This window comes from Podarcis melisellensis (assembly GCF_964234715.1).
Source record: "Podarcis melisellensis genome assembly, chromosome: 2".
Lineage (NCBI taxonomy): Eukaryota > Metazoa > Chordata > Lepidosauria > Squamata > Lacertidae > Podarcis > Podarcis melisellensis.
Window position 1 is genome coordinate 119378309 of NC_138529.1, and position 27853 is coordinate 119406161.

The 27853-nt window shown below is 47.1% G+C and overlaps 2 protein-coding genes across 3 annotated transcripts in view; both read left to right on the forward strand.

Annotated features, from left to right (window-relative positions):
- Positions 1-11557, forward strand: part of LOC309364435 (uncharacterized protein) — a 12572-nt gene extending 1015 nt beyond the window's left edge. For both annotated transcript variants that reach the window (XM_081901709.1, XM_081901708.1), the window contains exons 2-7: positions 654-1255; positions 2432-2558; positions 3023-3126; positions 3356-3497; positions 6290-6379; positions 9628-11557. In XM_081901709.1, coding sequence (XP_081757835.1) covers positions 719-1255; positions 2432-2558; positions 3023-3126; positions 3356-3497; positions 6290-6379; positions 9628-11069 — 2442 coding nt within the window. In that variant the 5' untranslated portion in view covers positions 654-718 and the 3' untranslated portion in view covers positions 11070-11557. The remainder of the gene's footprint in view (positions 1-653; positions 1256-2431; positions 2559-3022; positions 3127-3355; positions 3498-6289; positions 6380-9627) is intronic.
- Positions 11558-17011: 5454 nt separating this feature from the next.
- Positions 17012-27591, forward strand: LOC309364454 (uncharacterized protein). The gene is made up of 6 exons (XM_081901771.1): positions 17012-17107; positions 18911-19423; positions 21472-21598; positions 22709-22791; positions 23622-23748; positions 25786-27591. The coding sequence occupies exons 2-6, from the start codon at positions 19007-19009 to the stop codon at positions 27351-27353; spliced, it is 2322 nt and encodes a 773-aa protein (XP_081757897.1). The 5' UTR covers positions 17012-17107; positions 18911-19006; the 3' UTR covers positions 27354-27591.
- Positions 27592-27853: the final 262 nt, after the last annotated feature.

Genomic DNA, 27853 nt, shown 5'->3' on the forward strand with positions numbered 1-27853 from the left:
AACACACCTCCTCTTCACCCACGTTTCTAGACCTCTTTGGGTTCTCATAGGCCTTCCTTGCAGGAACTAACCCCAGTCTATACCCAGAATCCTCCTGTGCTTCTTGCAGACTCCTCTTCCTTTTATTAAAAAAAAATATTTATTAAAGTTTCAAAAAAGTTACAAAAATGAGAAAGAAAAGAAAAAAAAGGATACAAAGTACAGAAAAATAAAGACAGTTAAAAACATTTCCCTCTTTCCATGTCTTATCTTTCATTAACTTATTTCCCTGACCTCCTCACACCTCCCTTTTTCGTATTCTAGTTCACTTAAGTATTCCAGCAAGTCCTTTCTAACTTGGTTTTTATCCTAATAATTTATCTTAATATATTATAATTTTACATTCTGCTCTTTCAACAATTAAGAAAAAACAATTTTTACCTAATCTTTTATATCATTTCTGCTAATACCACATTACTTCATTCCAACATCCTTCTAACATTCCTGAATTTTACAATGTTTCTGTAGATAACCTTTAAATTTTTTTCCAATCTTCTTCCACCAACTCTTCACCTTGGTCTCAGATTCTGCCAGTCGTCTCCGCCAGTTCCATATAGTCCATCACTTTCATCTGCCATTCTTCCCGGGTGGGTAAATCTTGTGTCTTCTTGCAGACTCCTCTTCCTGAGAGGGGCGTGTGACACTTGCGCACCGAAGGACTCCACACATTTGCAAGGAGATGTCGTCGCCATCTCCTCACCCCAAATTCAGGCCGTCCTTGCCTCCGGATAGAAACTGGCACCAGAGCAAGGAGATCATCAGGGTCTTGTTAGAGGCTGAGCTGGAGCAGAGGTCAAAGGTGGAAGAGCAAGACTCGGATGGCCCCAAAGAGAGAAGAAGCCCCCACATCGTCCAGGCGGGAGGCAGCAGCCAGGAATGCTGGGAAAGAAGAGAGCAGAAGATCCTGGATGAGGGCAACGTCAGCTCGGATGTACAACGCCAGCGTTTCAGGTCGTTCTGCTACCAGGAGGCCGAGGGGCCCCGAGAGGTTTGCGGCCGACTCCACAACCTCTGCTACCAGTGGCTGAAGCCAGAGCGGCACACCAAGAAGCAGATCCTGGACCTGGTGATCCTGGAGCAGTTCCTGGCTGTCCTCCCCCCAGAGATGGAGAGCTGGGTCAGGGATTGTGGCCCAAAGTCCAGTTACCAGGCGGTGGCCCTGGCCGAAGGTTTCCTCCTGAGCCGGGCAGAGGACAAGAAGCAGGAGGAGGAGCAGGTCAGAAAGTGTTTCTTCCTAGTACTTCCAATGGGTTGAGAACATGTGGGGACAGTCCCCTAAAAAGTCTCACCGGCCACCCACCTTTTCTCGGATGTTGCCCAAATAAGGGATTTATTGCTTGTCTCGTTAAAAGCATTTCTAGACCGATAGAAAAATCTCCAGGTGGCAATAGATCAACTTAAAAACGAAAAGAATTCAAACTATTGCTATCAGGCACTGTAAACTTTTCGGTGTCTGCTAAAAACAGTCTTATTTAGACATGCCTATGCAGATGTGTAGGGACGCGGGTGGCACTGTGGTCTAAACCACAGAGCCTAGGGCTTGCCGATCAGAAGGTTGGCGCTTCGAATCCCAGCGACGGGGTGAGCTCCCGATGCTCGGCCCCTGCTCCTGCCAACCTAGCAGTTCGAAAGCACGTCAAAGTGCAAGTAGATAAATAGGTACTGCTCCGGCGGGAAGGTAAATGGCGTTTCCGTGCGCTGCTCTGGTTCGCCAGAAACGGCTTAGTCATGCTGGCCACATGACCCAGAAGCTGTACACCGGCTCCCTCGGCCAGTAAAGCGAGATGAGCGCCGCAACCCCAGAGTCGGCCACAACTGGACCTAACGGTAAGGGGTCCCTTTACCTTTACCTATGCAGATGTGTAGAAAATTGTGAACTTTATGTAAGTTCAAATAATAATAGACTAAGTGCATTTAAGCCCCTGCTCCTGCCAACCTAGCAGTTTGAAAGCACGTCAAAGTGCAAGTAGATAAATAGGTACTGCTCTGGCGGAAAGGTAAACGGCGTTTCCATGCGCTGCTCTGGTTCGCTGGAAGCAGCTTAGTCATGCTGGCCACATGACCTGGAAAAACTGTGCGGACAAATGTCAGCTCCCTCGGCCAGTAAGGTGGAATGAGTGTCGCAACCCCAGAGTCATTTGTGACTGGACTTAACTGTCAGGGGTCCTTTACCTTTTTAAGTGCATTTAAGTGCATTTGCCAAAGACACACCTGGGAGTGTGTTGCAAGGTTTGGAATGTTTATACGGAAATCTGAATTCCTAGGCAGTTTGGAAATGGTTTCGATATAATATTTGTTGATTTGATTTAATGGCAACCTTGTCCATTGGCTGTTCCATTTCTTCCCTTTTCCTATGACCTCTTTCCTCTCATATCCCTTTCTTCTGTTTCAGGCCCAGATGACATTTTCCAAAGCAGCCACAGATTCCCGAGAGGCAGAAGATGCTCCGTTGAACATCACAAAGCGGCCGCTCTTCCGGGGGATCGTGCAGGAGGCTGAAGGGGGTGCCTCCTCTTTGGGTAAGAAAAGGCCCTATTACAACATGGGTCTTATCTGCACTAAACATTTAAAACAGTCCTGTACCACTTTAAGCCATCATTCAGAGAACTTGAACCTGTGTTTGCCTATTTCTTCCTCCCTCCCAATCCACCTTCCTTTTGTGCCGTGTCTTTTGAGATTGTAAGCCTGGGTGCAAGGACTTCTCTCTTTTCTTTTTCTTAACGTGATCGGCAAGGGGCTCTGGAAGTCGTTGCAGGCCTGAGCTCGATCGACCAGTGGTCTGACTGTATGAGGCAGCGTCCTATGTTCCTATGTGCATGCTTGGTTTCCACATGTGTGTTTATGCACATGCTCATACATTGGCCATGCCCACCACTGGCATGTGGGCCTCAGGGGGGTCCACTGACCCATCAGTGGTGGCCCTTGGGCCAAAGGAGGGCTAGCTAACCCTGCTATATCATCCACCTTCTTTGTCTTCTTGTAGGAAGTAGAACAGCCCTCAGAGACAGCAAAATGGCCCTGAGGCGTCCCCCCATGCCTACTTCTCTTTGTGATGGACTGGAAGCAGCGTCCCTGCAGCCAGAACAGGTACAGAATAGAACTGTGGGTGCCTTTTCTCCTCTGCCCATCACTGTGGACCTGAAGATGGCAGCCATTTTCTTCTGTCAGAGCTGCTCACTAAGAAGGCTTTGAGTGACGCTGATGATGCTTTGGGTCTTGCAGGAGATCCGCTAAGGCACCTCAGCTTTTCCTGTCTTCCTTTTTGTTGCTTTACCTGTGAGAAGTAAACATTTCCTCCTCCCTCCCTCCCTCCCAGGACCTGGTGACCTTTGAGGAGATGGCTGTACATTTCACGGCCTTCCACGGAGGCCGAGTGGGCTCTGCTGGACCAAGGCTGGAGGGGTCTGCGCAGGGCAGCCATGGAGAACTGTGGAATTGTGGGAATATGGCCTCTCTCGGTAAGTAAGCGTGTCAGGCAGAATTGCTACTATAGCTACTATGAGGTTTATTTATTTTGTTGTTTAGTTGTTTAGTCATGTCCGACTCTTTGTGACCCCATGGACCAGAGCACGCCAGGCACTCCTGTCTTCCACTGCCTCCCGCAGTTTGGTCAAACTCATGTTTGTAGCTTCGAGAACACTGTCCAACCATCTTGTCCTCTGTCGTCCCCTTCTCCTTGTGCCCTCCATCTTTCCCAACATCAGGGTCTTTTCCAGGGAGTCTTCTCTTCTCATGAGGTGGCCAAAGTCTTGGAGCCTCAGCTTCAGGATCTGTCCTTCCAGTGAGCACTCAGGGCTGATTTCCTTCAGTAAGGAGAGGTTTGATCTTCTTGCAGTCCATGGGACTCTCAAGAGTCTCCTCCAGCACCATAATTCAAAAGCATCCATTCTCCGGTGATCAGCCTTCTTGATGGTCCAGCTCTCACTTCCATACATCACTACTGGGAAAACCATAGCTTTAACTATACGGACCTTTATTTACATCCCACCTTTTTGCTGCACCCAGCAACACTCAAGGCAGCTTACATAAAATACAACAAGTCAGATAAAATGCCAAAAGATAAAAAGATGTGAAAAGTTAATCCTTAAAAATTAAATTATAATATAAACAATATAACCCCCCCCCAATCTATTAAAATATAGTGGTTCCTTGGTTGTCAAACGCAATCCGTTCGACTCCCGGAACCGTTCAGAAACCAAGGCGCTGCTTCCGACTGGCTGCAGGAGCTTCCTGGTACTCAATCGGAAGCCACGTCAGACATTTGGCTTCTGAAAAAGTTCGCAAACTGGAACACTTGTTTCCGTGTTTGCGGTGTTTAGGTCCTGATTTGTTTGAAAGCCAAGCCGTTTGACAACCAAGGTACCAATGTACAGATAATAAAGAAGGAAAACTCTGATTCTTTTATAATGATTTTTATTGAGTTTTCCATATTTGTCATAATCACGTTTTGTTACATACATCAATAACCTTAAACATGGCTCGACTGAGCACCGACCGCCTTCCCTCCCTGTTTCTGACTTCCAAATATCTTTACTAAATTCTTAGCATCTCTATAACCTCCTTTTTACTATCTTCCTTTAACATTTCACCTCATTATATGTAAACCAGCTCCTTATAGTCACATTACAAAACATTTCAACTCAAACCTACAAACGTTTTTGCAATTTTCTTTCATATAAAATATAATTTTGCTCCAGTTCGTTTGAAATAGTTCGTCGCGCCGATTCTGGATCTTCCCCATCAGCTTTGCCAACTCTACGTATTCCACCATCTTTATCTGCCATGCTGATCCTAAGCCTCTGCTCACTTGTGAGATATCTTTAGGAGGAAAAAAGACTTGGGAGTAAATAATACAAAAATCCGCAATGGAGTCCCTAAGAGGGTTGGATGGCAGCTTGTTTGCCTCCTTCAAAAAAACTGCAGTGCAAATTCCTAAAAGTAATTCACCAACAATAACGGTGAAAAGGACAAAATCTTTCGCGAGTTTTAAAGGAGTGGGGGGGGGGTGATCAGTGAGGCTTCACATTCTTTGGCTGGTGGTATGTATGTTCAAGACTTAATAGCAATAGCAATTTCTTGTGTGACAACGGGTGGACTGTGATTTTAATTTTTATCTCATTTTTTATTGTCTGTCTATAGCTATACATATGTAATTATTGTAACATATACAGTGGTACCTCGGGTTACATACGCTTCAGGTTACAGGCTCCACTAACCCAGAAGTAGTACAATCACTTTGCTTCAGAATGAGAACAGAAATTGTGCTCCGGCGGCGCGGCAGCAGTGGGAGGCCCCATTAGCTAAAGTGGTGCTTCAGGTTAAGAACAGTTTCAGGTTAAGTACGGACCTCCGGAACGAATTAAGTACTTAACCCGGGGTACCACTGTGTGTGTGTGTGTGTGTGTGTGTGTGTGTGTGTATGTGTGTGTGTGTGTGTGTGTGTGTATATATATATATATATATATGAATGAAGCCTACTTTTTTAAAAATGAAGTTGCGGTATTTTAAGTGTTTTTAAAATAAATAAATACATCATATGGCATAAGAATTACATGCAGGCAGCACCAGTGGGATTTCTCTCCTCTTCGGCCAAGCAAAAATTAGAGCCAGTTCACAGTGGCCTTTCCTTTTCCTTCAAGCAGGCAGCATCTACATGAGGTCACAATGACTGGTCTCCTCCCATCCAATCACATCAGCATGGGGTCACAATGACCTCTGATTAGCAGTTGCTGGGAATCACAAGTGGAGACACTGCTGGCACGCTCAGGTCCTGCTTGTGTGCTCCATCCAATCACATCAGCATGAGTCACAATGGCAGGTCTCCTCCCATCCAATCACGTCAGCATGAGGTCACAATGGCTGGCCTCCTCCCATCCAATCACATCAGCATGAGGTCACAATGGCTGGCCTCCTCCCATCCAATCACGTCAGCATGAGGTCACAATGGCTGGCCTCCTCCCATCCAATCAAGTCAGCATGAGGTCACAATGGCTGGCCTCCTCCCATCCAATCACGTCAGTATGAGGTCACAATGGCTGGCCTCCTCCCATCCAATCATGTCAGCATGAGGTCACAATGGCTGGTCTCCTCCCATCCAATCACATCAGCATGAGGTCCTGCTTGTGTGCTTCTCAGAAGACACATCTGGTTGTCCAGTGTAACAGCTGGAGTAGATGGGCCATTGGTGTAATCCGGCACCTGCAAGGCTCTTCTGTTCCTACAAGTTATTTGTTTCTCTCGTTTTAAACAGGGCTTCCGCTTCCCAGGCTGGACCATATCTCCTGGCAGGGAGAAAGGGGCGACTCGTTTGCCGAAAGCTCTGAAGAGGAGAGATCAGCAGGTAGGCACTTAGGGGTGGGCCCCCATGTCAGGCATTCCCGGCTATGTCTTCACCTAGCAACCATATATTTTTCTTGCTGAATATCACCCAGTTATGATCCTCCTTTAATTGATGGATTGACAATACGGCAGTACTTGCAACATGTGAACGGATTGCCAGACTTTGTCTGGACAAATATATTGATGTTTGGAACAAGTTTATACAGAATATAATAGGCTATTAATAAGGATAATAATACAGTGATACCTCTGGTTAAGTACTTAATTTGTTCCGGAGGTCCGTTCTTAACCTGAAACTGTTCTTAACCTGAAGCACCACTTTAGCTAGTGGGACCTCCTGCTGCTGCTGCACCGCCGGAGCACGATTTCTGTTCTCATCCTGAAGCAAAGTTCTTAACCAGAGGTACTATTTCTGGGTTAGCGGAGTCTGTAACCTGAAGCGTATGTAACCCGAGGTACCACTGTATGACTTATATCTGTATAATAATGTATGGAAATGTAACTGTATTTTTGGTTTTTATGGAAGCCGCCCAGAGCGGCTGGGGAGGCCCAGCCAGATGGGCGGGGTATAAATAATAAATTATTATTATTATTATTATTAACTGATATTACTTATTGTATGATATTGTTCCTTTTGCACCTTTTTTCCTATTTCTTTCTTTTTCATTCTTTTATCCTCCTATTTCCTTATAAATGAAATTCTTCTTAAGAAAAAAGGAAAACAAAAACCACCCAGTTGAGGGGTACAGTAAGCCCACAACTTATCCACATTTAACTTGTGCACCTTTGGCAAAAAAAAAATTAGGAAGGGGGTGACCCCACTTACCATTGAACGCAGTGTGTTTTGACTATACGTGGTTTTGGCTTTTAGGCACGATCCCAGGAACGTGATCCCCCACATAAGTTGCAGGTGCCCTGTATATCTGAGAAACAGCCAGGGAATAGTGCAAGGGATTCTCTCAACTGGGAAAGGAGTAGTTTCAGCCCCAATTTGGCCCACAAGTCTGTTCCCCACAAACCACATCCTCCTGCCCCAGGAGTTTCCAATGGTTTTGGACTAGTGGTTGCATTTAAAATTTTGAAGGGGGTTCTGGGACAGCCAGTCACAAAATGGCTGCCATGGAGTGGGCATGGCCTAACACAAAATGTCCCTATTTTCCAGGGATGTCCCTGATTTAGAGAAGCCGTCCTGGTTTCTGATTTGATCCCAGAATGTCCCATTTTTCCTTAGGGCATTCCTATTTTCATTGGAGAAATGTTGGAGGGTATGGAGTTATCCGACCCCCGGGCCATCTGAAGGCAATCCTGTATAGGGAAGGTTTTTTTAAATGTTTAATGTTTTTTATGTTTTTATATATGTTGGAAGCTGCTCAACTCAGTCAGATGGACAGGGTATAAATAGTAAAATTTTATTTATGGAATGGGACGTCCCTATTTTGATCGGAGAAATGTTAGAGGGTATCGAATGGCTGCCATGGGGAGCCAGGAATAACACAAAATCAGGGAGACAACCACCCCTGACAATGTTTATGCATACCATGAGATGGCAGTTATGTCCTGCTGGTTATGGAGATTGTGTGCATACACACACACTGTCTGATGATGTTGCTCTGTAATAACAACACAGAGCATTCTTCAGTGCTCTAGTTATCTCCCACTGGGACTACTGCAATGCGCTCTATGTGGGGCTACCTTTGAAGGTGACCCAGAAACTACAACTAATCCAGAATGCGGCAGCTAGACTGGTGACTGGGAGTGGCTGCCGAGACCACATAACACCAGTCCTGAAAGACCTACATTGGCTCCCAGTACGTTTCCGAGTACAATTCAAAGTGTTGGTGTTGACCTTTAAAGCCCTAAAAGGCCTTGGACCAGTATACCTGAAAGAGCGTCTCCATTCCCATCGTTCTGCCTGGACACTGAGGTCCAGCGCTGAGGGTCTTCTGGCAGTTCCCTCACTGCAAGAAGCTAAGCTACAGGGAACCAGGCAGAGGGCCTTCCCGATAGTGGCGCCCGCCCTGTGGAACTCCCTCCCACCAGATGTCAAAGAGATAAACAACTACCTGACATTTAGAAGACATTTAGAAGACATCTGAAGGCAGCCCTGTTCAGGGAAGTTTTTAATGTGTGACATTTTAATGTATTTTTAATCTTTGTTGGAAGCTTCCCAGAGTGGCTGGGGAACAAACAATAAATTACTATTACTATTACCAGGAAACATATACAAGCTAGCCACACCATTCATTTCACAGAAATCAATTAGAACGCACCTGCCCATTTTGCCTATTAATTAGGTTGGGTTGGTGACCCCCGACAGGTAATGTGTTTGGATCCAAAGTGCTCCTGCAAATGGACTTCAAAGCGGCTCCCTGTAACAGCCAATTAGTTGAACAATTTTGGCAAGCCCCTTCGAAGTCGCAGCTCCTGGAATCAATCAGCTGATTGGTGCTCAGAGCACACCTTCAAAGAAAGCTGCTCCAACCTCCACTCAGCTGATTGGTGCTTATAGGGACCCCTTCGGAACTTTTTAAGCTGTCAGTCACCGGACATCATTATACCATTGGATGATTGACAAGTGCATGGAATTGCCGTATTGTTCGCTCTATAAGATGCACCCGACCATAAGACGCATCTAGTTCTAGAGGAGGAGAACAAGGGAAGAAAAGTTCTCTCTCTCTCTGCTCAGTGCCCCTTCAGCAAAGCGGCAGGAGAAGCGGAGCCCTTCCATTTTTCCTCCCGCTTTGCTGAAGGGGCACTGTGCAGAGAGGGAAAGCTGTGCAGTGGCTCTCCAGCGAAGCGAAGCCAGGAGAGCAAGAGGGATCGGTGCGCACCAATCCCTCTTGCTCTCCTGGCTTCAGCGAAAGCTGCACAGCCTGCTTTCGCTCCATAAGACGCACACACATTTCCCCTTACTTTTTAGCAGAGGAAAAGTGCATCTTATAGAGCAAAAAATACGGTAAGCAGCACCTGCCTAACACCCAGATTCAGTTCCCCACTCCTGCTTTAAAGACTTCATTGCCAAGAGTTAGCTACTTTGATTGGAAGTGGTCCTTTAAGGTCTCTGTTTTCCTGACACTCTTATTGAGTACATTCATTTGGATAGTGAACCTGTGATCTTGCATGAGCAGAATAGCCCATGCTTCACACACCACCCCATTTGTCTATTCCAAGGTTCATCAGATCAATGTTTTGTTCCATGATTTGTAGATCTCTTCCTCCCTGATCAGATTTCACCTTTGATTCCTTTAGATGACGACGGAGAGGGCAATAAAGAGTCTGAACGCCATAGAACGAAAACGGAATTAAAACAGAAGTGGGGGAACAAATCCATTGTTTTTGAAGGGACTGACTTCCATGAAATCCCAATAGTAGAAGAACATTGCGAAGGAAACCAAAGAAAAATCCACAAGGAGAAACTGTTGAAATGCGCAGAGTGTGGGAAGCTTTTCAGCCAGCAGATATACCTTATTAAACACCAGAGAGCGCATGCTACAGATAAAACGTACAAATGCTTGGAGTGCGGGAAGCAGTTCCTTCGCAGCTCAGACCTTCATCTCCATCAAAGATTCCATGCAGGCAAAAAGCCTTATAAATGCTCGGAGTGTGGAAAGCGGTTCAGTCATAGCATAAGTCTGAAATGGCATGAAAGTATTCACACGAGAGAAAAGCCCTATAAATGCTCAGAGTGTGGAAAGGGTTTTAATGACGGTAGAAACCTTAAAAGACATCAAAGAATCCACACAGGGGAGAAACCTTATAAGTGCTCAGTGTGTGGAAAGGGCTTCAGTCGCAGCCCTGAGCTTAAATCGCATCAGAGAATCCACACTGGGGAGAAACCCTATAAGTGCTCTGAGTGTGGGAAGAGGTTCAACCTGAGTTCAAACCTTAGTAAACATCAAAGGATCCACACAGGGGAGAAGCCCTACACATGTTCAGCGTGTGGGAAGAGCTTCAGTCATAGCACACATCTTAAAAGACATGAAAGAATCCACACGGGGGAGAAGCCCTATAAATGTTCCGAGTGTGGAAAGAGCTTCAGTCAAAACATAATTCTTAAATCGCACCAGAGAATTCACACGGGGGAGAAGCCAGATAAATGCTCCGAGTGTGGGAAGTGTTTCAGCAATAGTGGGAACCTTAAAATACACCAGAAAATCCACACAGGGGAGAAGCCCTATAAATGCTCTGAGTGCGGGAAGTGTTTCAGTCAAAGCATAATCCTTAAATCTCATCAAAGAACTCACACGGGGGAGAAGCCCTTTATATGCTCTGGGTGTGGAAAGAGTTTTGGCGATAGCAGAAGCCTCAAAGTCCATCAAAGAGTCCACACCCAGGAGAAGCCCTATAAATGCTCCGAGTGCGGCAAGACTTTCAGTGTCGGCAGAAGCCTCAAAGTACACCAAAGAACCCACACGCAGGAGAAACCCTATAAATGCCTTGAGTGCGGGAAAAGTTTCAGTGATAGCAGAATCCTCAAAGTGCATCAGAGGATCCACACGGGGGAGAAACCCTACAGCTGCTCAGAGTGTGGGAAGAGCTTCAACCAGAGCACACACCTTAAGAGACATCAGAGAACCCACACAGAGGAGAAGCCCTACAAGTGCTTGGAGTGCGGGAAGAGCTTCAACCAGAGCACGCATCTCAACACACACAGAAGAATCCACGTGAGAAACACTCAGGGTGCAGAATGACCTTCCGCCAGAGAAGACGCTTTCCACTGTGTCAAACAGGGTGGAATCCTGCAAATCCTAGTGATGATTGGAATGTGGGAAGTTCTCGAGATGGAACATAAGCCTCCGACTTCCAAGATGCCAACCCAAGGGAAAGCATAGGAATACTTAGAGAATCACTTGACCAATCAAATCTTAATAAGCAGCTGTAGCAGGGCTCAGAATGGGCAGTTCCCAGTGACTACATGAGTCCAGGATAGATGCATGTCTAGGCTTGTTAGGGTTCCTACTCTGCGTTTGCAGTCATGAGATTGTTGTCTATCACATGGCGGTGTATGTTTTCGTTCCAGAGTGTGGGAAGTGACGGAGACAGGATGTTTTGGTATTTTTGTAGGCCTAATGTTACGCTTAGCCTCTGTCCGGAAATTCTGCGTTGACAGCATTTTGAAAAATTCTCCCCTTGCTGTAACCTTGGACAATCATGTTTAATTAAACAATGTGATATTGGCTGCCTGTTCAGTCTACATTTTATTCCTGCAGTGCAGGGAGTCAGGCTAGATGATCATTGGGGTCCTTCCCAACTTGACAGTTTTATGATTCTATGAAGATGTTCTCCTCAGACCCTCCTGGCCTTTGGGTGCAAGGTCCCGTGAGGCCACTGGAGCACTGGCAAGCTGTCTTTGATTCTAGCAGTCTCTGTAAAATCAACCAGGAAGAGGCTCCTAGCAGGCCGGTCACCAGCCATGATGGAAGCTTGGCCCCTCTGCCTAAAAGTATCCGTCTTTGCTTGTTTAAAGAATGTAAGAGGACCTGCCTAGTTCATCATTCTGTTACCGCTTTTTACTGTTTGGAATTTCTGTTCGTTCTTTCTTATGTCCCCTCTGATCACTAATAGTTCTGGGGCACACACACAGGTTTCTAGGAACACTTCTCCTTTCTCACGACTGGAACAAACATGTAGCTAATGTATATGCAGGTACCGTATTTTTTGCTCTATAGGACACACCGGACAATAGGATGCACCTTGTTTTAGAGGGCGGAGAACAAGAAAAAAAAAATCTCCCCCTCTCTGCCCAGCGCCCCTTCAGCGAAGCAGCAGGAGGCGCTGCACAGAGAGGGGGAGAATTTCCCCCCTCTTGTTTTCCCCCTCTAAAACTAGGTGCCGTTCAGTCGCCTTCAGGCGGCTACCTTGGAAGCCTGGAGAGCGAGAGGGGTCGGTGTGCACCGACCCCTCTCGCTCTCCAGGCTTCAGGTTCCTTTCGACCTGCTCTTTGGGGCTGGCGGGGGGAAGCCCACCACCAGCCCCAAAGAGCAGGTTGGGGAGCAGCGGAAAGGCCGCAGTGGAGAGGCTGCTGCCATAGCCGCGCGTCACCTCTGCAGCTGGGAGAGGGTTGCGGGGCTATGGCTTCTTCGCTCCATAGGACGCACACACATTTCCCCTTCATTTTTGAAGGGGAAAAAGTGCGTCCTATAGAGCGAAAAATACGGTAATCAGAAGTCCCTCATTACTGCAACACTTCCTCTTGGGATTTCATTCTTAAGCTCAAGAACACTGGGCATTTATTTATTTTTGGTCAGGACGATAGCATGTGCCAAGGACTAATTTTTTGAGCAGACAGCCGAGTGGAATATGCACGGTGGCTAAGTGACGATTTAACTTGCACACTGTTTTTGAAAAACTGAACTCGTTAAAACTGGTTCTAAACTGAAAATCAAAACTTTCAGCCGAATCCATAGTTTATACACCACTCTTCCTCCACCTGCTCCCCAAACCTGATTTGAGATGCACTTACCTTGTTACTTCTAAGCTGCCTCTCCTCTTAGCTTGGTCTGTGCTACGCGAAAACATGTATCAATGGGTTTCTTTTCCTTTCCTTCCCACCACTCTCTAAAATTTGGATTTAATCTCACTGTCTGCTTACACTGTGGCTCAAGATGTTCCTGCCACGGTAGAGCTGAAAACTAGGTTTCTACAGTCATATTGTCTTTAGCTCTTGAGCTCTGACCATTTTTCTTAAAATTATTTACAGGGTTAGCTCCTAGCACACAGTGCCTTTAGTGTGCTCTCATTACAGTTTAAGCTGACGAAATGAATAAACAAGCAAATAAATGGGTGATTGCTGGCATCCATCTGCCTCGGGAGACCATGGAGGGGAGCACCTTTGAGGGTGAAGTCAAACTGCTGGAAGGTTGCAGTGCCTGCTGTGGCTGTAGAGAACGATATGGGAGGGACATGTTTTGTTGCAGGTGGGGGCATTTGGTTGTGCTACTGCAGATACACCAAGACATTTCTTCTCTGGGCTTTTCCCAGCTGTCATTCCTCCCGTGGTTGACTGTCTCCAGGAACTGTGGTCGGCTGCAAGGGATTCCCACCTGGTGGGTTTTATGTTGCCAGTCATAATAATAATAATAATAATAATTTATACCCTGCCCATCTGGCTGGGTTTCCCAAACCACTCTGGGTGGCTCCCAACAGAATATTAAAAACACGATAAAACATCAAACATTAAAAACTTCTCTAAACAGGGCTGCCTTCAGATCTTTTCTAAATGTCGAATAGTTGTTCATTTCCTTGACATCTGATGGGAAGGCAGGGTGGGTGCCACTATCGAGAAGACCCTCTGCCTGGTTCCCACAATGAGGGAACCACCAAAAGTCCCTCGGCGCTGGACCTCAGTATCCAGGCAGAACGATGGGCGTGGAGATGCTCCTTCAGGTATACAGGACCGAGGCCGTTTAGGGCTTTAAAGGTCTGTAGGCGGTAAACATCACATGTAGCCCATGCATGCAATAATTCTCGCATCTGCACCTTTGCACATGTATGCATGGGTCCTTGTATTTTACCTATCATATTTATATCCCTGCTCCCCCCCCATGAGCTCAAGGTGTCACACATGATCCTCACCCTCCTCATTCAACCCCAACAACCACCCCTACCAGGTAGGCCAGGCTGAGAAGCAGCGGCTGGTCCCCAAGGTCACCCAGCAAACTTCCTCAAGATCCAGTAGGGATTCTAAACCTGACCATCACACATCACCAACCCCACCCCCAAAAAAGCAGTTGTGTGTCCCTGCAAAGCTGACTATGGCAGCGTGGCAGAGGCACTCCTGGCCTATAGATAGATAGATAGATAGATAGATAGATAGATAGATAATTCTCCTGGCCTATAGATAGATAGATAATTTATTACGGTTGGAGACCAGCTTATAAAACACAATCCCAGAAGGAAAACAAACATTTAAAACAATGTACAACAATAAATTTAAAATTTATAAATGTGATAAGCGTATAGACACTTAAAACTTTTAAGATAAGCTACCGCAGAGAGATGACCCAGAGTCACCCATGGAACCGAGTTTGGGGATTTTCTTAACGAACTAGTTTGGGTCGGGAGATGGTCTGCGCCACAGATCTGTACACAGAATCTGGCGACCATCCGGGTCGTCTTATGATCTTTGCCTAACAGGAAAAAGTCAAATTTTTGCTTTTCTGGGAGCGAGCCTCGCCGGCAGGGGATCAATGGTCTCACTATGTGCCTCTTCATAAAAGAACAAGTGCTCTGGACTTCCTATCTCCCCCAAAGAACAGGCGCAAAGTCTCTGATTCTTTATTAAAGGATCCTTCCAGAACCGGCGAGGGCAGAGCCGAGCTTCTGGCGGGAGCTGGGTATGTTTAGCCAGCAAAAGAGGAGACTGAGAGGAGATCGGATAGCCACCTCCAAATATCTCAAGGGCTGTCACGTGGAAGATGGGGCGTGCTTGTTTTCTCCTGCTCCGGAGGGTAGGACTCGAACCCATGGCTTCAAGCTACAAGAAAAGAGATTCCAATACAATATCTTTATTGTCATTGTCCCTTGTGGAACAATGAAATTGAAAAACTACATAAAAACTACATAAACCTACCATGAAACTACATAAAAACTACATAAAACTACACAAAACATTCAAAACCCCCTAAAAACTCTAAAACCCCATTTTAAAATGCACTATACTGCGTTTAGAACCAGAATTGCATTAATGTAGAAACTGTTTTTCAGGCGGCTAGTCCTGGCCTTTATTACCCTATACCTTCTTCCAGAAGGCAGACTCAATATCCGAAAAAAAGGCAGACTCTATTCCGACTCAATATCAGGGAAAAAAAAACACTTTCTGACCACTAGAAATGGATTCCCAGGAGAGGTGGCGGACTCTCCTTCCTTGGAGGTTTTTAAGCAGAGGTTGGACGGCCGTCCATCAGGGACGCTTTAGCTGAGATTCCTGCATTGCGGAGGGCTGGACTAGATGGCTCTTGGGGTCCCAACTCTGATCTCAGGAATTCCCAGATTAACAGCCCAAAGGGGGACGTTTCTCCCCACGATGGGTGTCCTGAAGGAACCCTGGCCAGCTGCGTAGGACCATTTGACCAGGGTGGGTGGGATGGTGGGGGGAGAGAGACCCCCCCCAGCTGCTCCTCACCTGCCTGCTTTTTACACTCTCCCTTTATTAGCTGGGGAGATTTCCCCCTGCAAAAGCCCACTGCCCAGACTTGCACTGTCCTTTTCTCCCTTCCACCCACCACCCCCCGCCCCTCCCCCATTCTGCACCCACCAAATGCTTGTCCTCCAGGGGAAGTGTGGGGCGGTGGGTTTGGCAGGCAAGAAGTGAGTGCCCACCCTCTTTAGGAGCCTCTCTATGAGGTCGGGCACTCTCTTTGCCTTAACACTTCATCCCCACCCCATCCTCTTTTCCATGGGTCAGCAAACTTTTTCAGCAGGGGGCCGGTCCACTGTCCCTCAGACCTTGGGGGGGGGGCGGCGGCGGACTGTATTTTGAAAAAAGAAGAATGAATTCCTATGCCCCACAAATAACCCAGAGATGCATTTTAAATAAAAGCACACATTCTACTCATGTAAAAACACGCTGATTCCCAGGCCGGATTTAGAAGGCGATGGGGCCGGATCCGGCCCCCCGGACCTTAGTTTGCCTACCCTTGCTCTTCTCCTCCATTATTCAAAGCTCAAGAGAAGGCGGTTCCCCTCTTCTCTTCTTGCCAAGCAAGAGAATTTCAGGGGCAATTCTTTAGCAGGAGCTGTCTGCAAAACAGAAGCTTCTGTGCCTCCTTTGCTGTTTGTCAAGGCTAGATCTACTCAGAGTAGACCTATTGCAATGAATGAATGCAAAACAGAGGCTTCTGCGCTCCTTTTGCTGTTTGTCAAGGCTAGATCTACTCAGAGTAGACCTATTGCATGAGTCTGTCTGCAAAACAGAGGCTTCTGCGCTCCCCTTGCTTATTTGTCAAGGCTAGATCTACTCAGAGTAGACCTATTGCAATGAATGAATGCAAAACAGAGGCTTCTGCGCTCCTTTTGCTGTTTGTCAAGGCTAGATCTACTCAGTGTAGACCTATTGCATGAGTCTGTCTGCAAAACAGAGGCTTCTGCGCTCCCCTTGCTTGTTTGTCAAGGCTAGATCTACTCAGAGTAGACCCATTGCAATGAATGAATGCAAAACAGAGGCTTCTGCGCTTCCCTTGCTTGTTTGTCAAGGCTAGATCTACTCAGAGTAGACCCATTTCAGTGAATCAAGTTTGCAGCCACGCTTACTCGAAAGTAAGCCCCGTTTAATTAAAGGGTTTTGGATCGCGCGCGCACTAAGCTTCTTCTGCCTTGGGAGACAATGCAAGAGAGCGCTCCCCTTCGAATATTTTTTTTTTGGACTGCAACTCCCATCAGCCCCTAGGCACCACGTGCTGGCTGGGAGCTGATGGGAGTTGTAGTCCAAACTTCACCCCCAAACCATCACGGAAGGGGATCAAACCCTTTGCAGGACTCCTGGCAACACTAAATCCGCGCAGGCTGCTGGAGGGCGCGTGTGTTTGCGTGTCCAGCAACATCCTGCAGCAACGCAGCTGCCCCTCCAGTTTATAAAGGGTTAAAGCACTTTGCTTTTATTCCTAGAAAGGGCACTTACTGGGTGGGGGGGGGGGAGGAGGTGTCACTTCCTCCTACATTTGGAGAAAACCTGGGAGGAGTCTGACGCCTGGAGGAGGAGGAGGAGGAGAGTGGTGGTCCTTCCTCACTGGTAAGACTGGGATGGGTGGGTGGGCGAGGAATCCCTCCAGACTGGCAAGGTGGGTGGGTGGGTGCCAACTCCCTGGGACCCTGGGTGCCCGAGCACCCACAACAAAATCCCGCACGCTGCAGGGCACCCACGGCCCCGGGCACCCACGATCGCGGGGCCAACCTGGCCCTCCTGGAAGTGTTTTGTGGGTGCAATGGATCAGGGGGCAGGTCGCCTGCTTTGCACGCACACAAGACCCCCCAGATTGGATCTGGCTTGCAAAAAGCGCCCTTCCCCACGGGGGCAGGAGACGGGGGCTGCAAAAGCTTTTCCCAGGACTGACGCGTCTCTGCTTGTAGTTTGCTGCTTTGTTGTTGTTGTTTAGTCGTTTAGTCATGTCCGACTCTTCGTGACCCCCTGGACCAGAGCACGCCAGGCCCTCCTGTCTTCCACTGCCTCCCGCAGTTTGGTCAAACTCATGCTGGTAGCTTCAAAAACACTGTTCAACCATTTCGTCCTCCATAGTCCCCTTCTCCTTGTGCCCTCCATCTTTCCCAACATCAGGGTCTTTTCCAGGGAGTCTTCTCTTCTCATGAGGTGGCCAAAGTATTGGAGCCTCAGCTTCAGGATTTGTCCTTCCAGTGAGCACTCAGGGCTGATTTCCTTCAGAATGGATACATTTCATCTTCTTGCAGTCCAAGGGACTCTCAAGAGTCTCCTCCAGCACCATAATTCGAAAGCATCCATTCTTCGGCGATCAGCCTTCTTTATGGTCCCGCTCTCGCTTCCATACGTCACTACTGGGTTTGCTGCTTTGCCTGCATGCAAAAGTCAGTTCCAGCTTTTGGACAAAATCTCAGCGGCAGAGCCAAAAAAAGGCCTCCATGCAAAGGGATCAGGATCCAGTCCTTGTCTCATTTAAACCCGAAAGAACTTGGGCAACAGACTTTGGAGGGATAATGATGCTCCGGATCCGCAAAGCAAAGTTGTAGGTAGCACTCATCAATGAGCGCAAGGACTGGGAACAGCACTCCAGGATTTCACTGATCTTGTTTGTGAACTTGTGGGGGAGAATGCAGCAATTTAAAAAAACCCAAAACCAATTCAGAAATACGCCCCTCCCCCCAAAAAAATATCAATAAAAAATTTAAACTGTAAAGTGTCACAACCAGGAAGGACAAAAGTACAGCACAGCTCCAAAAGGATAACAAAGTTTTAATGCATACAAAGGTTCTATTTACAGATAATAAAGATTCATAAAACTTAAAAGTATTCTCCACCTGTGAGTTCGAAAGATTGGATACTGTCTTAAACGAGCCAGGCATTTTGCATATACTGTTGGCACTGAGTGACAATGTGTCTTTATATTTGTATAAGATATAAAATCACACCATATATGGGAAAAAACATGTCATTTGAGCTCTGACTTTTAGATACTTTTAGTTTATGATATATCTTGATTTGAAGAAGGGCAATTTGGCAAAAGCTTGAATACCAGCAATCCAAATTGTAAATATTAAAGGGCTTCCAGAATTTTTGAATCTTTGTTTTTTTCTTTTGCCTTGTTATGTTGGCATGTTTGTTTGTTTGTTAATAAATCCCTTTTTCAAAAAGCAAGTGAAGAAAGCTTCATATCAATAAAAATACAGTACAGTTAATAAAAAGAACCCTTTCCAGGACTCAGCCAGTGTTTAGCTGCTGAGTCATCTTGGATTTTTCACCTAGATTTATTTTGTTAAATCCATTGGCGAGGTGATGAATGTTTCTTAGCAAGATGTTTTGATCGAAGCCTGCTTCTGATTCCCAATGTGTTGTTTTCTGCAGAAAGAAAGCCTTGTAGGACTGCAAGGAACATGTGATGTGTCCCAAGAACGACTCTTCGTGAAGTTTGAAGAAAGGGCTTCTGTGCCCAGTCCTGCAATGGACATGCTTGGCCCAGTGGGGCAGAGATCAGGCAAAGGTTGTGATGCCGTCCAGGCTGGGAGTCCCAGGGAATTCTGGCAGAGAACAGTGCAGAAGATCCCAGGTAGGAAGGACTCTCTTGCCTCAGACTCTCAGCGCCAGCGGTTTAGGCGTTTTCGTTACCAGGAGGCCAAAGGACCCCGAGAGGTTTGCAGCCGACTCCACCATCTCTGCCGTCAGTGGCTGAAGCCAGAGAGACACACCAAGACTCAAATCCTGGACCTGGTGATCCTGGAGCAGTTCCTGGCTGTCCTTCCCTCGGAGATGGAGAGCTGGGTGAGGGAATGCGGAGCGGAGACCAGTTCCCAGGCGGTGGCCCTGGCCGAAGGTTTCCTCCTGAGCCGGGCAGAGGACAGGAAGCAGGAAAAGCAGCAGGTGAGAGAGACAGTTTTCATTCAGGTCGTTTTTCAAGAGGCACAGAAAGTGGTCAAAAGACATTGCATTTTGTGGAAGGGAAAGCCAAATCTTCACATTGTGATTAGGGTAAAATTGTGCTCAAGACTCTTTTTATATATATCGTCCAAAACTGGTTTGAAGGTCATGATATCGGTTTCATAATTTTTGACCTTACAGTACGATATGATATTGTCATTGTCCCATACAGAACAAAGAAATTGAAAAAATCTACATCAGACATTCAAAAACCAACAAGCCTACTATCCCAGCTATCCCAGCCTGGTTAACCCCCTAAAAACTCTGTTACCCCATAATTAAATACAATATACTCCCACAGAGACTACCTTAAAAAAGGTAAAGGGACCCCTGACCATTAGGTCCGGTTGTGGCGCTCATCTCGCTTTATTGGCCAAAGAAGTCAGCATACAGCTTCCGGGTCATGTGGTCAGCATGACTAAGCCGCTTCTGGCGAACCAGAGCAGCGCACGGAAACGCCGTTTACCTTCCCGCTGGAGCGGTACCTATTTATCTACTTGCACTTTGATGTGCTTTCTAACTGCTAGGTTGGCAGGAGCAGGGACAGAGCAACGGGAGCTCACCCCGTCACGGGGATTCGAACCACCGACCTTCCGATCGGCAAGTCCTAGGCTCTGTGGTTTAACCATGCGCCACCCGCATCCCCAAAGACTACCTTACAGTGCGTTTAAAACCAAAATCACATTTGGATAGAAACTGTTTCTCAGGCGGCTAGTCCTAGTCTTTATAACCCTGTACCTTCTTCCAGAAGACAGAAGCTGAAAGAGATAATTTCCGGGGTGCGTACTATCCTGCACTATCTCTGCAGCTTTCTTATGACACCTGGCAATCTTATCCCAAATCATGGGGTGTGGGTGTGTGCAAAAATCGCGATGCGGGGGAAACCGTGAAGCCAGACAATGCCTCTGTCTAGCTCAATCCTTATTTCAGACGTGCTATATCAGTATATTGTGATGTTTCGCTGGTGATATCTTGCAATGTTGAAAACCAGATGTCACCCAGCCCTAGTGGATAGAATGTTGGAACCAGGGTTCAAATCTCCTCTTGGCCATGAAGCTCACTTGGTGACCTGGGGCCTGTCACTGCCTCTTAGCCTAACCTACCTCAAAGGGTTGTTGTGGGAATTAAATGGGGGTGGAGGGGAGCCATGCATGCCATCTTGAGCTCCATGGGGAAAGAGATGCAATAAATACATAGTAACAACAATAATAGCAACAAAAATATTTATAACAATCATATGGTACTGCTTTAAAATAGTACCATAATTTCTAGCAATGCAATAAGGTACACGGCCACACATCATTCTGTTATTCTGTGTGCCAACAATACTGGAGTTAGCAAAACATTTGCTGTGTGTCTGGTAAGGTAAAGGGACCCCTGATCATTAGGTCTAGTCGTGGACGACTCTGGGATTGCAGTGCTCATTTCGCTTTATTGGCCGAGGGAGCCGGCGTCCAGCTTCCGGGTCATGTGGCCGGCATGACTAAGCCGCTGCTGGCGAACCAGAGCAGCGCATGGAAACGCCGTTTACCTTTCCACTGGAGCGGTACCTATTTATCTACTTGCACTTTGACGTGCTTTCGAACTGCTAGGTTGGCAGGAGCAGGGACTGAGCAACGGGAGCTCACCCTGTCGTGGGGATTTGAACCGCCGACCTTCTGATCGCCAAGTCCTAGGCTCTGTGGTTTAACCCACAGTGCCACCCGCGTCCCAGTGTGTCTGGTAGCAAACCATATATTGTTACTCGTACAGCTTGAAATCCTGTGAAAGGCACCTCCTCTCTGTGAAAAAGCTCCTTGTTGGCTGGGTTTATGGTTCTATTGCAGGGGTGAGAAACCTTTGGCCCTCTAGATGTTGCTGAAATACATCTCCCATCAGCCCCAGCGAGGGTGGCTAATGGCCAGGGAAGATGAGATTCATTCAGCAATGTCCTGCAACTGCTCTTAACCCATCTCACTCTTTTTTGTCTGGGATCTGGGCTCCTGTCTCAGGTTCAAGGGACCATCACGGAGGTGGGCAATGAATCCCCTGAATCAAGGGAGAATCTGCCGGTAACCTTCCAGACGGTGCTATCTGGGGAAATTTTGCCGGATAATCAAACTCGGGACACGTCACTGGGTAAGGAAGGATTTTGAAAATCTGTTGCCTTATCTCATTATGTGTTGTACATCCCTCACAGAGAGGTATAGCTCAGTTGGTATTATTATTATTATTTTATTACCGTATTTTTCGCTCCATAGGGCGCACCGGACCATAGGGCACACCTAGTTTTTAGGGGGGGAAATAAAGGGGGAAAATAATCCAGGAGCGGTGGCAAGATATCGCGCAACCTCGCCGCCGCTCTCGGAGCTTGCAGGGCTGGGTGCTGGGGGCGGGGAAGCCTGAGTTTCCCCCAACCCCAGCCCCCAGAACAGGCAGCTATCCGCAAGCCTTCTGAGTGCAGCGGGAACTCCCACCGCGCTCAGAGGGCTTGCGGATGGCTGCCTGAAGCCTGGAGAGCGAGAGGGTTTGGTGCGCACGACTCCTCTCGCTCTCCAGGCTTCAGCGAAAGCCTGCATCCGCTCCATAGGGCGCACACACATTTCCCCTTCATTTTTGGAGGGGAAAAAGTGTGTCCTATAGAGTGAAAAATACGGTAGTTAAATTTGAGTATCGCCCTAGATCTTTGGGTGGTAGAACATGAGTAAGATCTCAAGAGACGTCTGTTCGAGCCCCACATTGGACAAAAAATGGTTGGCCTTCTAACTTTACAGTTACTTTACTTTTAGGTTACAATTCACAATTCTGCAGGGGAAGGGCCTTCTGTTAAATAAATTCTCTTTATCACACCCCCTTTATCATTTTGGTTGCTCTTTTCTGAACCACCATCAGGAAATGTTTCATTATACACCTTTAGGCCAGGCAAAAACATTTCTTTTCAACTGGGCCTTTGGTTGATCTGATTTACATCCTATGCCCTTTTAAAATGGTTTTTTTCTGGTTGTTGTTTTATTTTCATTAGGTGTTTTGTGGTTTTATATCTTGATTTTGTTCTGTGAACTACCCTGAGACCCCTGGGTATAGGGCAGTATATAAATTCTAATAATAATAATAATAATAATAATAATAATAATAATAATAATAATAATGTTGCCCTCAACTGAAAAAGAGGTTTTCCGCACTGACTTTAAATAATGGGTTTTCATTCCAACCTCTCACCCCCCTTACCACCCTTGTTTCCCCCAACAGGAAATGGAATAACATCGCTGAAGCTCCCTACGACATCACCCTTTCCCAGCGGAGCAGAAATAGACCCTGAGCAACCGACTGAGGTAGGAAAAGGAGATCATTGGCAACTACGTGGTGGGGCTTAGAGCAAGCAATCTGTTCCTCTTCTGAGGGAACTCTGGAAATTGTAGGCCTGTGAAGAAAAGTGGGAGTCTCTTAACAACGCTAAGCAGTCTTCTTGTTGTTGTTGTTGTTTAGTCGTTTAGTCGTGTCCAACTCTTCGTGACCCCCTTGTCCAGAGCACGCCAGGCACTCCTGTCTTTCACTGCCTCCCGCAGTTTGGTCAAACTCATGTTTGAAGCTTCGAGAATACTGTCCAACCATCTCGTCCTCTGCCGTCCCCTTCTCCTTGTGCCCTCCATCTTTCCCAGCAGCAGTGTCTTCTCCAGGGAGTCTTCTCTTCTCATGAGGTGGCCAAAGTATTGGAGCCTCAGCTTCAGGATCTGTCCTTCCAGTGAGCACTTAGGGCTGATTTCCTTAAGAATGGATAGGTTTGATCTCCTTGCAGTCCATGGGACTCTCAAGAGTCTCCTCCAGCACCAGAATTCACAAGCATCAATTCTCGGGCAATCAGCCTTCTTTATGGTCAAGCTCTCACTTCCATACATCACTACTGGGAATAAGCCGTCTTAGCAGACTACAATTCCAGGAATGCTTTGGGGGAAGCTGTGGTGCGGATGAGGCCTGACTGGCCGTGGCCTTCCAGGGTTTACAGTCTCCCTAACCCTGCCTGGAGATTCTGGGGATTGAACCCGGAAGCTTCCGCACGCCACGCAGAAACTCTACCATTGAGCTATGGAGCAGGATTTACACATCCCTTAGTTCTCTGTTAATTTAAAATGTTTTCTTCCTCCTCTTCTTCTTCCTCCTCTAGGTTCTAGTGTCCTTTGAGGAAGTGGCTGTGTATTTCACCAACGAGGAGTGGGCTTTGCTGGATTCGAGCCAGAAGGCCCTGCATAGGGAAGTCATGCTGGAGAATTCCCGGAGCGTGGCCTCACTCGGTAAGGACCCTTCTTTCACTTTACAAACCTGAGTAGAGCCTGGCTGGTGGATCCAGCCAACTCTGAGTGCTTTCTGGTGGTTCCCTTACTGCGAGATGTGAAGCTACAAGGTACCAGGCAGAGGGCCTTCTCGGTAGTGGCGCCCGCCCTGTGGAACGTTCTCCCATCAGATGTCAAAGAGATGAAGAACTACATAACTTTTAGAAGACATCTGAAGGCAGCCTTGTATCAGTGTGCTGGGCCCAGGGGTAACCCGTGAAGCGCGGTCCAGGACCAGTCCAGAATCCGAAGGAGTCAGTCTGACAGGGCCAAGGCAGGACACAAGGCAGGAAACCAGGCAAGGACAGGTACAGGATCTCAGGCAGGATCTGGCATACAGCAGTGTTGCTCCCACATCCTGGGGCGGGGTCTGACAGCCTTTTATCTTTGTCGGGGTAACGGCCGGTCCTGATCCTCCGGCGACTCACCTCCCTGTTTTGCCCAAAGGCAAGCACTCCTCCTGCGAGTACTCAGGTCTCTCCTTCTCACAGACCTTAGTCTCTGCAGCTCGGGAGACGTCGGTGGGTTACTAGACCCAGGGGCCGCCTCAGTCTCCCCTGACCCAACCAGTAGTGGAGAAGCTCGTAAGCCCAGCTGAAGGCAATGAGGTCATCCCCGCATCTGGAGCCAGGGCAGTCTCAGGCCCCTGACTCGGCCCAGCCGGTGTTTGTTGCAGGGGAACAGACTGGGCAGACTGGGACTCTTCAGGATCAAACCCCAGACTTGGTTCAGATGATGCCTGAGGCAACAGATCTGGTGTAAACTGAGACTCCTCTGGTTCTGGTTCTGAGTCCGAGTCCAAGTCCCAGGCCATCACAGTCAGGAAGTTTTTAATGTTTGATGTTTTGCTATGTTTTTATATATGCTGCAATCTGCCCAGAGTGTCTGGGGAAACCCAGTCCGATGGGCAGCATAGAAATAATAATAATAATAATAATAATAATAATAATAATAATAATAATAATGTCTACTCCAGCATCCTGTTGTCACAGGTGCCAGACAGATGCCCCAATAGGAAGCCCACAACAACTCTCTCCCTACTTGTGATTCCCAACAACCGGTATTCAAAAATATTTACTTCCTCCGGAGGTAGAACCTAGCCATTGTTGTTGGTAACCATCATGGCTAGTTGCTGTTGATAGCCCATGAATTTGTACAATCCCCTTTTGAAGCCATCCACTTCTGTGGACACCAGTGGCTCCTGGGGAATTGGGTTCCATAGTTTGACTATGTGCTCTGTGAAGAAGTCATTTGAGTTATCTGTCCTCAATTGTCCAACATTGGACTCCCCGAGGTTGTGGACTCTCCTGCCTTGGAAGTTTTTAAGCAGAGGGTGGATGACCATCTGCCATGGATGCTTGAGCTGAGATTCCTGCACTAGATGGCTCTGGGGGGTCCCTTCCAACTACAATTCCATGAACGGTTATCAGAGCTCCAAGCCTTCCCTTAAAAATAAAGTACAGCGAGGGAAAAAAGTATTTGATCCCCTGCTAAATTTGCCCGTTTGCCCTCTGACGAAGAAATGACCAGGCCATAATTTTAATGGTAGGTTTATTGTAGCTGTGAGAGACAGAATAACAACAGGACCGTTACAATTATGGACTGGTCATTTCTTCGTCAGAGGGCAAACGGGCAAATTTAGCAGGGGATCAAATACTTTTCCCCCTCTCGCTGTAAGATTCCAGTCTTCGTGCTTCTAAATTGCGTGTAGGGAACCTTTGGCCCTCTGGATGTAGCTGAACTACAATTCCCATCAGGCCTAGCAAGCATAACCAATGCCCAGGAGTAATGGGAATTATAGTTCAGCAACCTCTGGAGGTTCCCCATCTCTGGTTTAGAGTATTAGATTAGCTTTAATTCAGCAGGGTGTGTGTGTGTGTGTGTCTGTGTGAAGCAGAGCCACTCATGTATTACCTCTCCACAACAACGCACTGGACACCATCCATAATCTAAAGCTTATTTTCTGTCTGGTGCTGTTAATGGATTTCTCTCTTCCAGTTGAAGGGTGGGATAATAAGGATGACGACGAACTCTGTGTAGCACCATCGGAGAGAAACAAGCTTCAAGACATGGATGAGAATTTCAGAGATCAAGAAGGACCAAATAAGCAGGAAGAAAACCAAACCAAAAAGTGGGGGAATAAATCTTTGCCTGGGCAGAACTTTGATGAAATCCCAGTTCAGCAGCAGAGACGAAAAGGAAAGAAAAAGAATGTCTGCTCGCTGTGTGGGAAAGTCTTCAGCCGCAAATCACACTTCAACGTCCACATGAGGATCCACACAGGCCAGAAGCAGCATAAGTGTTTGGACTGCGGAAAGAGCTTCCGGCAGAGAGCGCACCTCACCTCCCACCAAAGAATCCACACGGGAGAGAGGCCTTATAAATGCTTGCAGTGCGGGAAGAGCTTCAGGGAGCGTGCGCACTTCACCGTACATCAGAGAATCCACACAGGGGAAAAACCCTACCAGTGTTCGGAGTGCGGAAAGAAGTTCACTAGGAGCACAAACCTCGCTTCCCACCTGAGAAAACACACGGGGGAGAAACCCTATAAATGCCCGGAGTGCGGAAAGAGCTTCAGGCAGCTTGCGTACCTTACTTCACACCAGAGAATCCACACCGGAGAAAAACCGTATCAGTGTTCGGTGTGCGGAAAGAGCTTCAACAGGAACACAAACCTTACCGCCCATCTGAGAAAACACACGGGAGAGAAACCCTATAAGTGTGCCGTATGCAGTAGGAGCTTTTGCGATAAATCAGGCTTCAATATACACCAGTTGATTCATTCAAAGGATAAACCACATAAATGTTTGGTGTGTGGGCGAAGCTTTATTCGGCGTTCGCAGCTTACTTCCCACGAAGGAATCCATACGGGGGAGAAGCCGTATAAATGCTTGGTGTGTGGAAAGAGCTTCCACCGGAGCTCCAACCTTACTTCCCATCAGAGAATCCACGCAGGAGAGAAACCGTATAACTGCTCGGAATGTAGCAAGAGCTTTTACGACAGATCGCGCCTCCTTATTCACCAAAGGACTCACACAGGTGAAAAACCCTATAAATGCCCAGAGTGTGGAAAGAACTTCAAGTGGCATGCAAACCTTGCTTCTCATCAAAGGACACACGGAGGAGAAAAGCCCTATAACTGTGTGGAGTGTAGCAAGAGCTTTTATGACCACTCCCACCTTCTTACACACCAAAGAATCCACACGGGAGAGAAACCTTATCAGTGCTCGGTGTGTGGAAAGAGCTTCAGCCAGAGCTCGAGCCTTACTTCCCACCTGAGAGTCCACACAGAAGAGAAACCCTATCAGTGCACGGAGTGCGGAAAGAACTACACTCAAAGAAGAAACCTGATCAGACATCAGAAAATCCACTCGGGAGAAAAAACATACCAATGCCTGGAATGCGGAAAGAGCTTTTATGATAAGTGCATGCTTAAGAGACACCAAAGAACTCACAGAGGGGGCAGTGAACCCATCATGTCTTGGAGTGTCGAAATGGCTTCTGATGGAGAACCGATTTTACTTCCCATTGGTGGATTCACACCAGAAAAGCAGTATGTGATTTGAGACTGAGTAACCAATCCAACCTTAGGAGCACTAGAGAATTCATATTGGACAGAGGCTTTCCCCTCCCTTCCCTGATAAATACTTGGGGTATTCTGTCACTGTTAGCTATATCGATGCACAATTATTGTTAAACTTTAATGCAGCTCTTATTATTATTATTATTCATTTCTAAGCCGCTTTATAGTTTTAAGGGGAAAAAAGTGGTTTACGACACATTAAAATATCAAATTATAAAAAACCCAGAATAAAACATTACTGAAGATATTTATACAGTGGTACCTTGGGTTAAGAACTTAATTCGTTCCGGAGGTCCGTTCTTAACCTGAAACTGTTCTTAACCTGAGGTACCACTTTAGTTAATGGGGCCTCCTGCCGCCGCCACGTGATTTCTGTTTTCATCCTGAAGCAAAGTTCTCAACCTGAGGTACTATTACTGGGTTAGTGGAGTCTGTAACCTGAAGCGTCTGTAACCTGAGGTACCGCTGTACATTCAAAGCAAC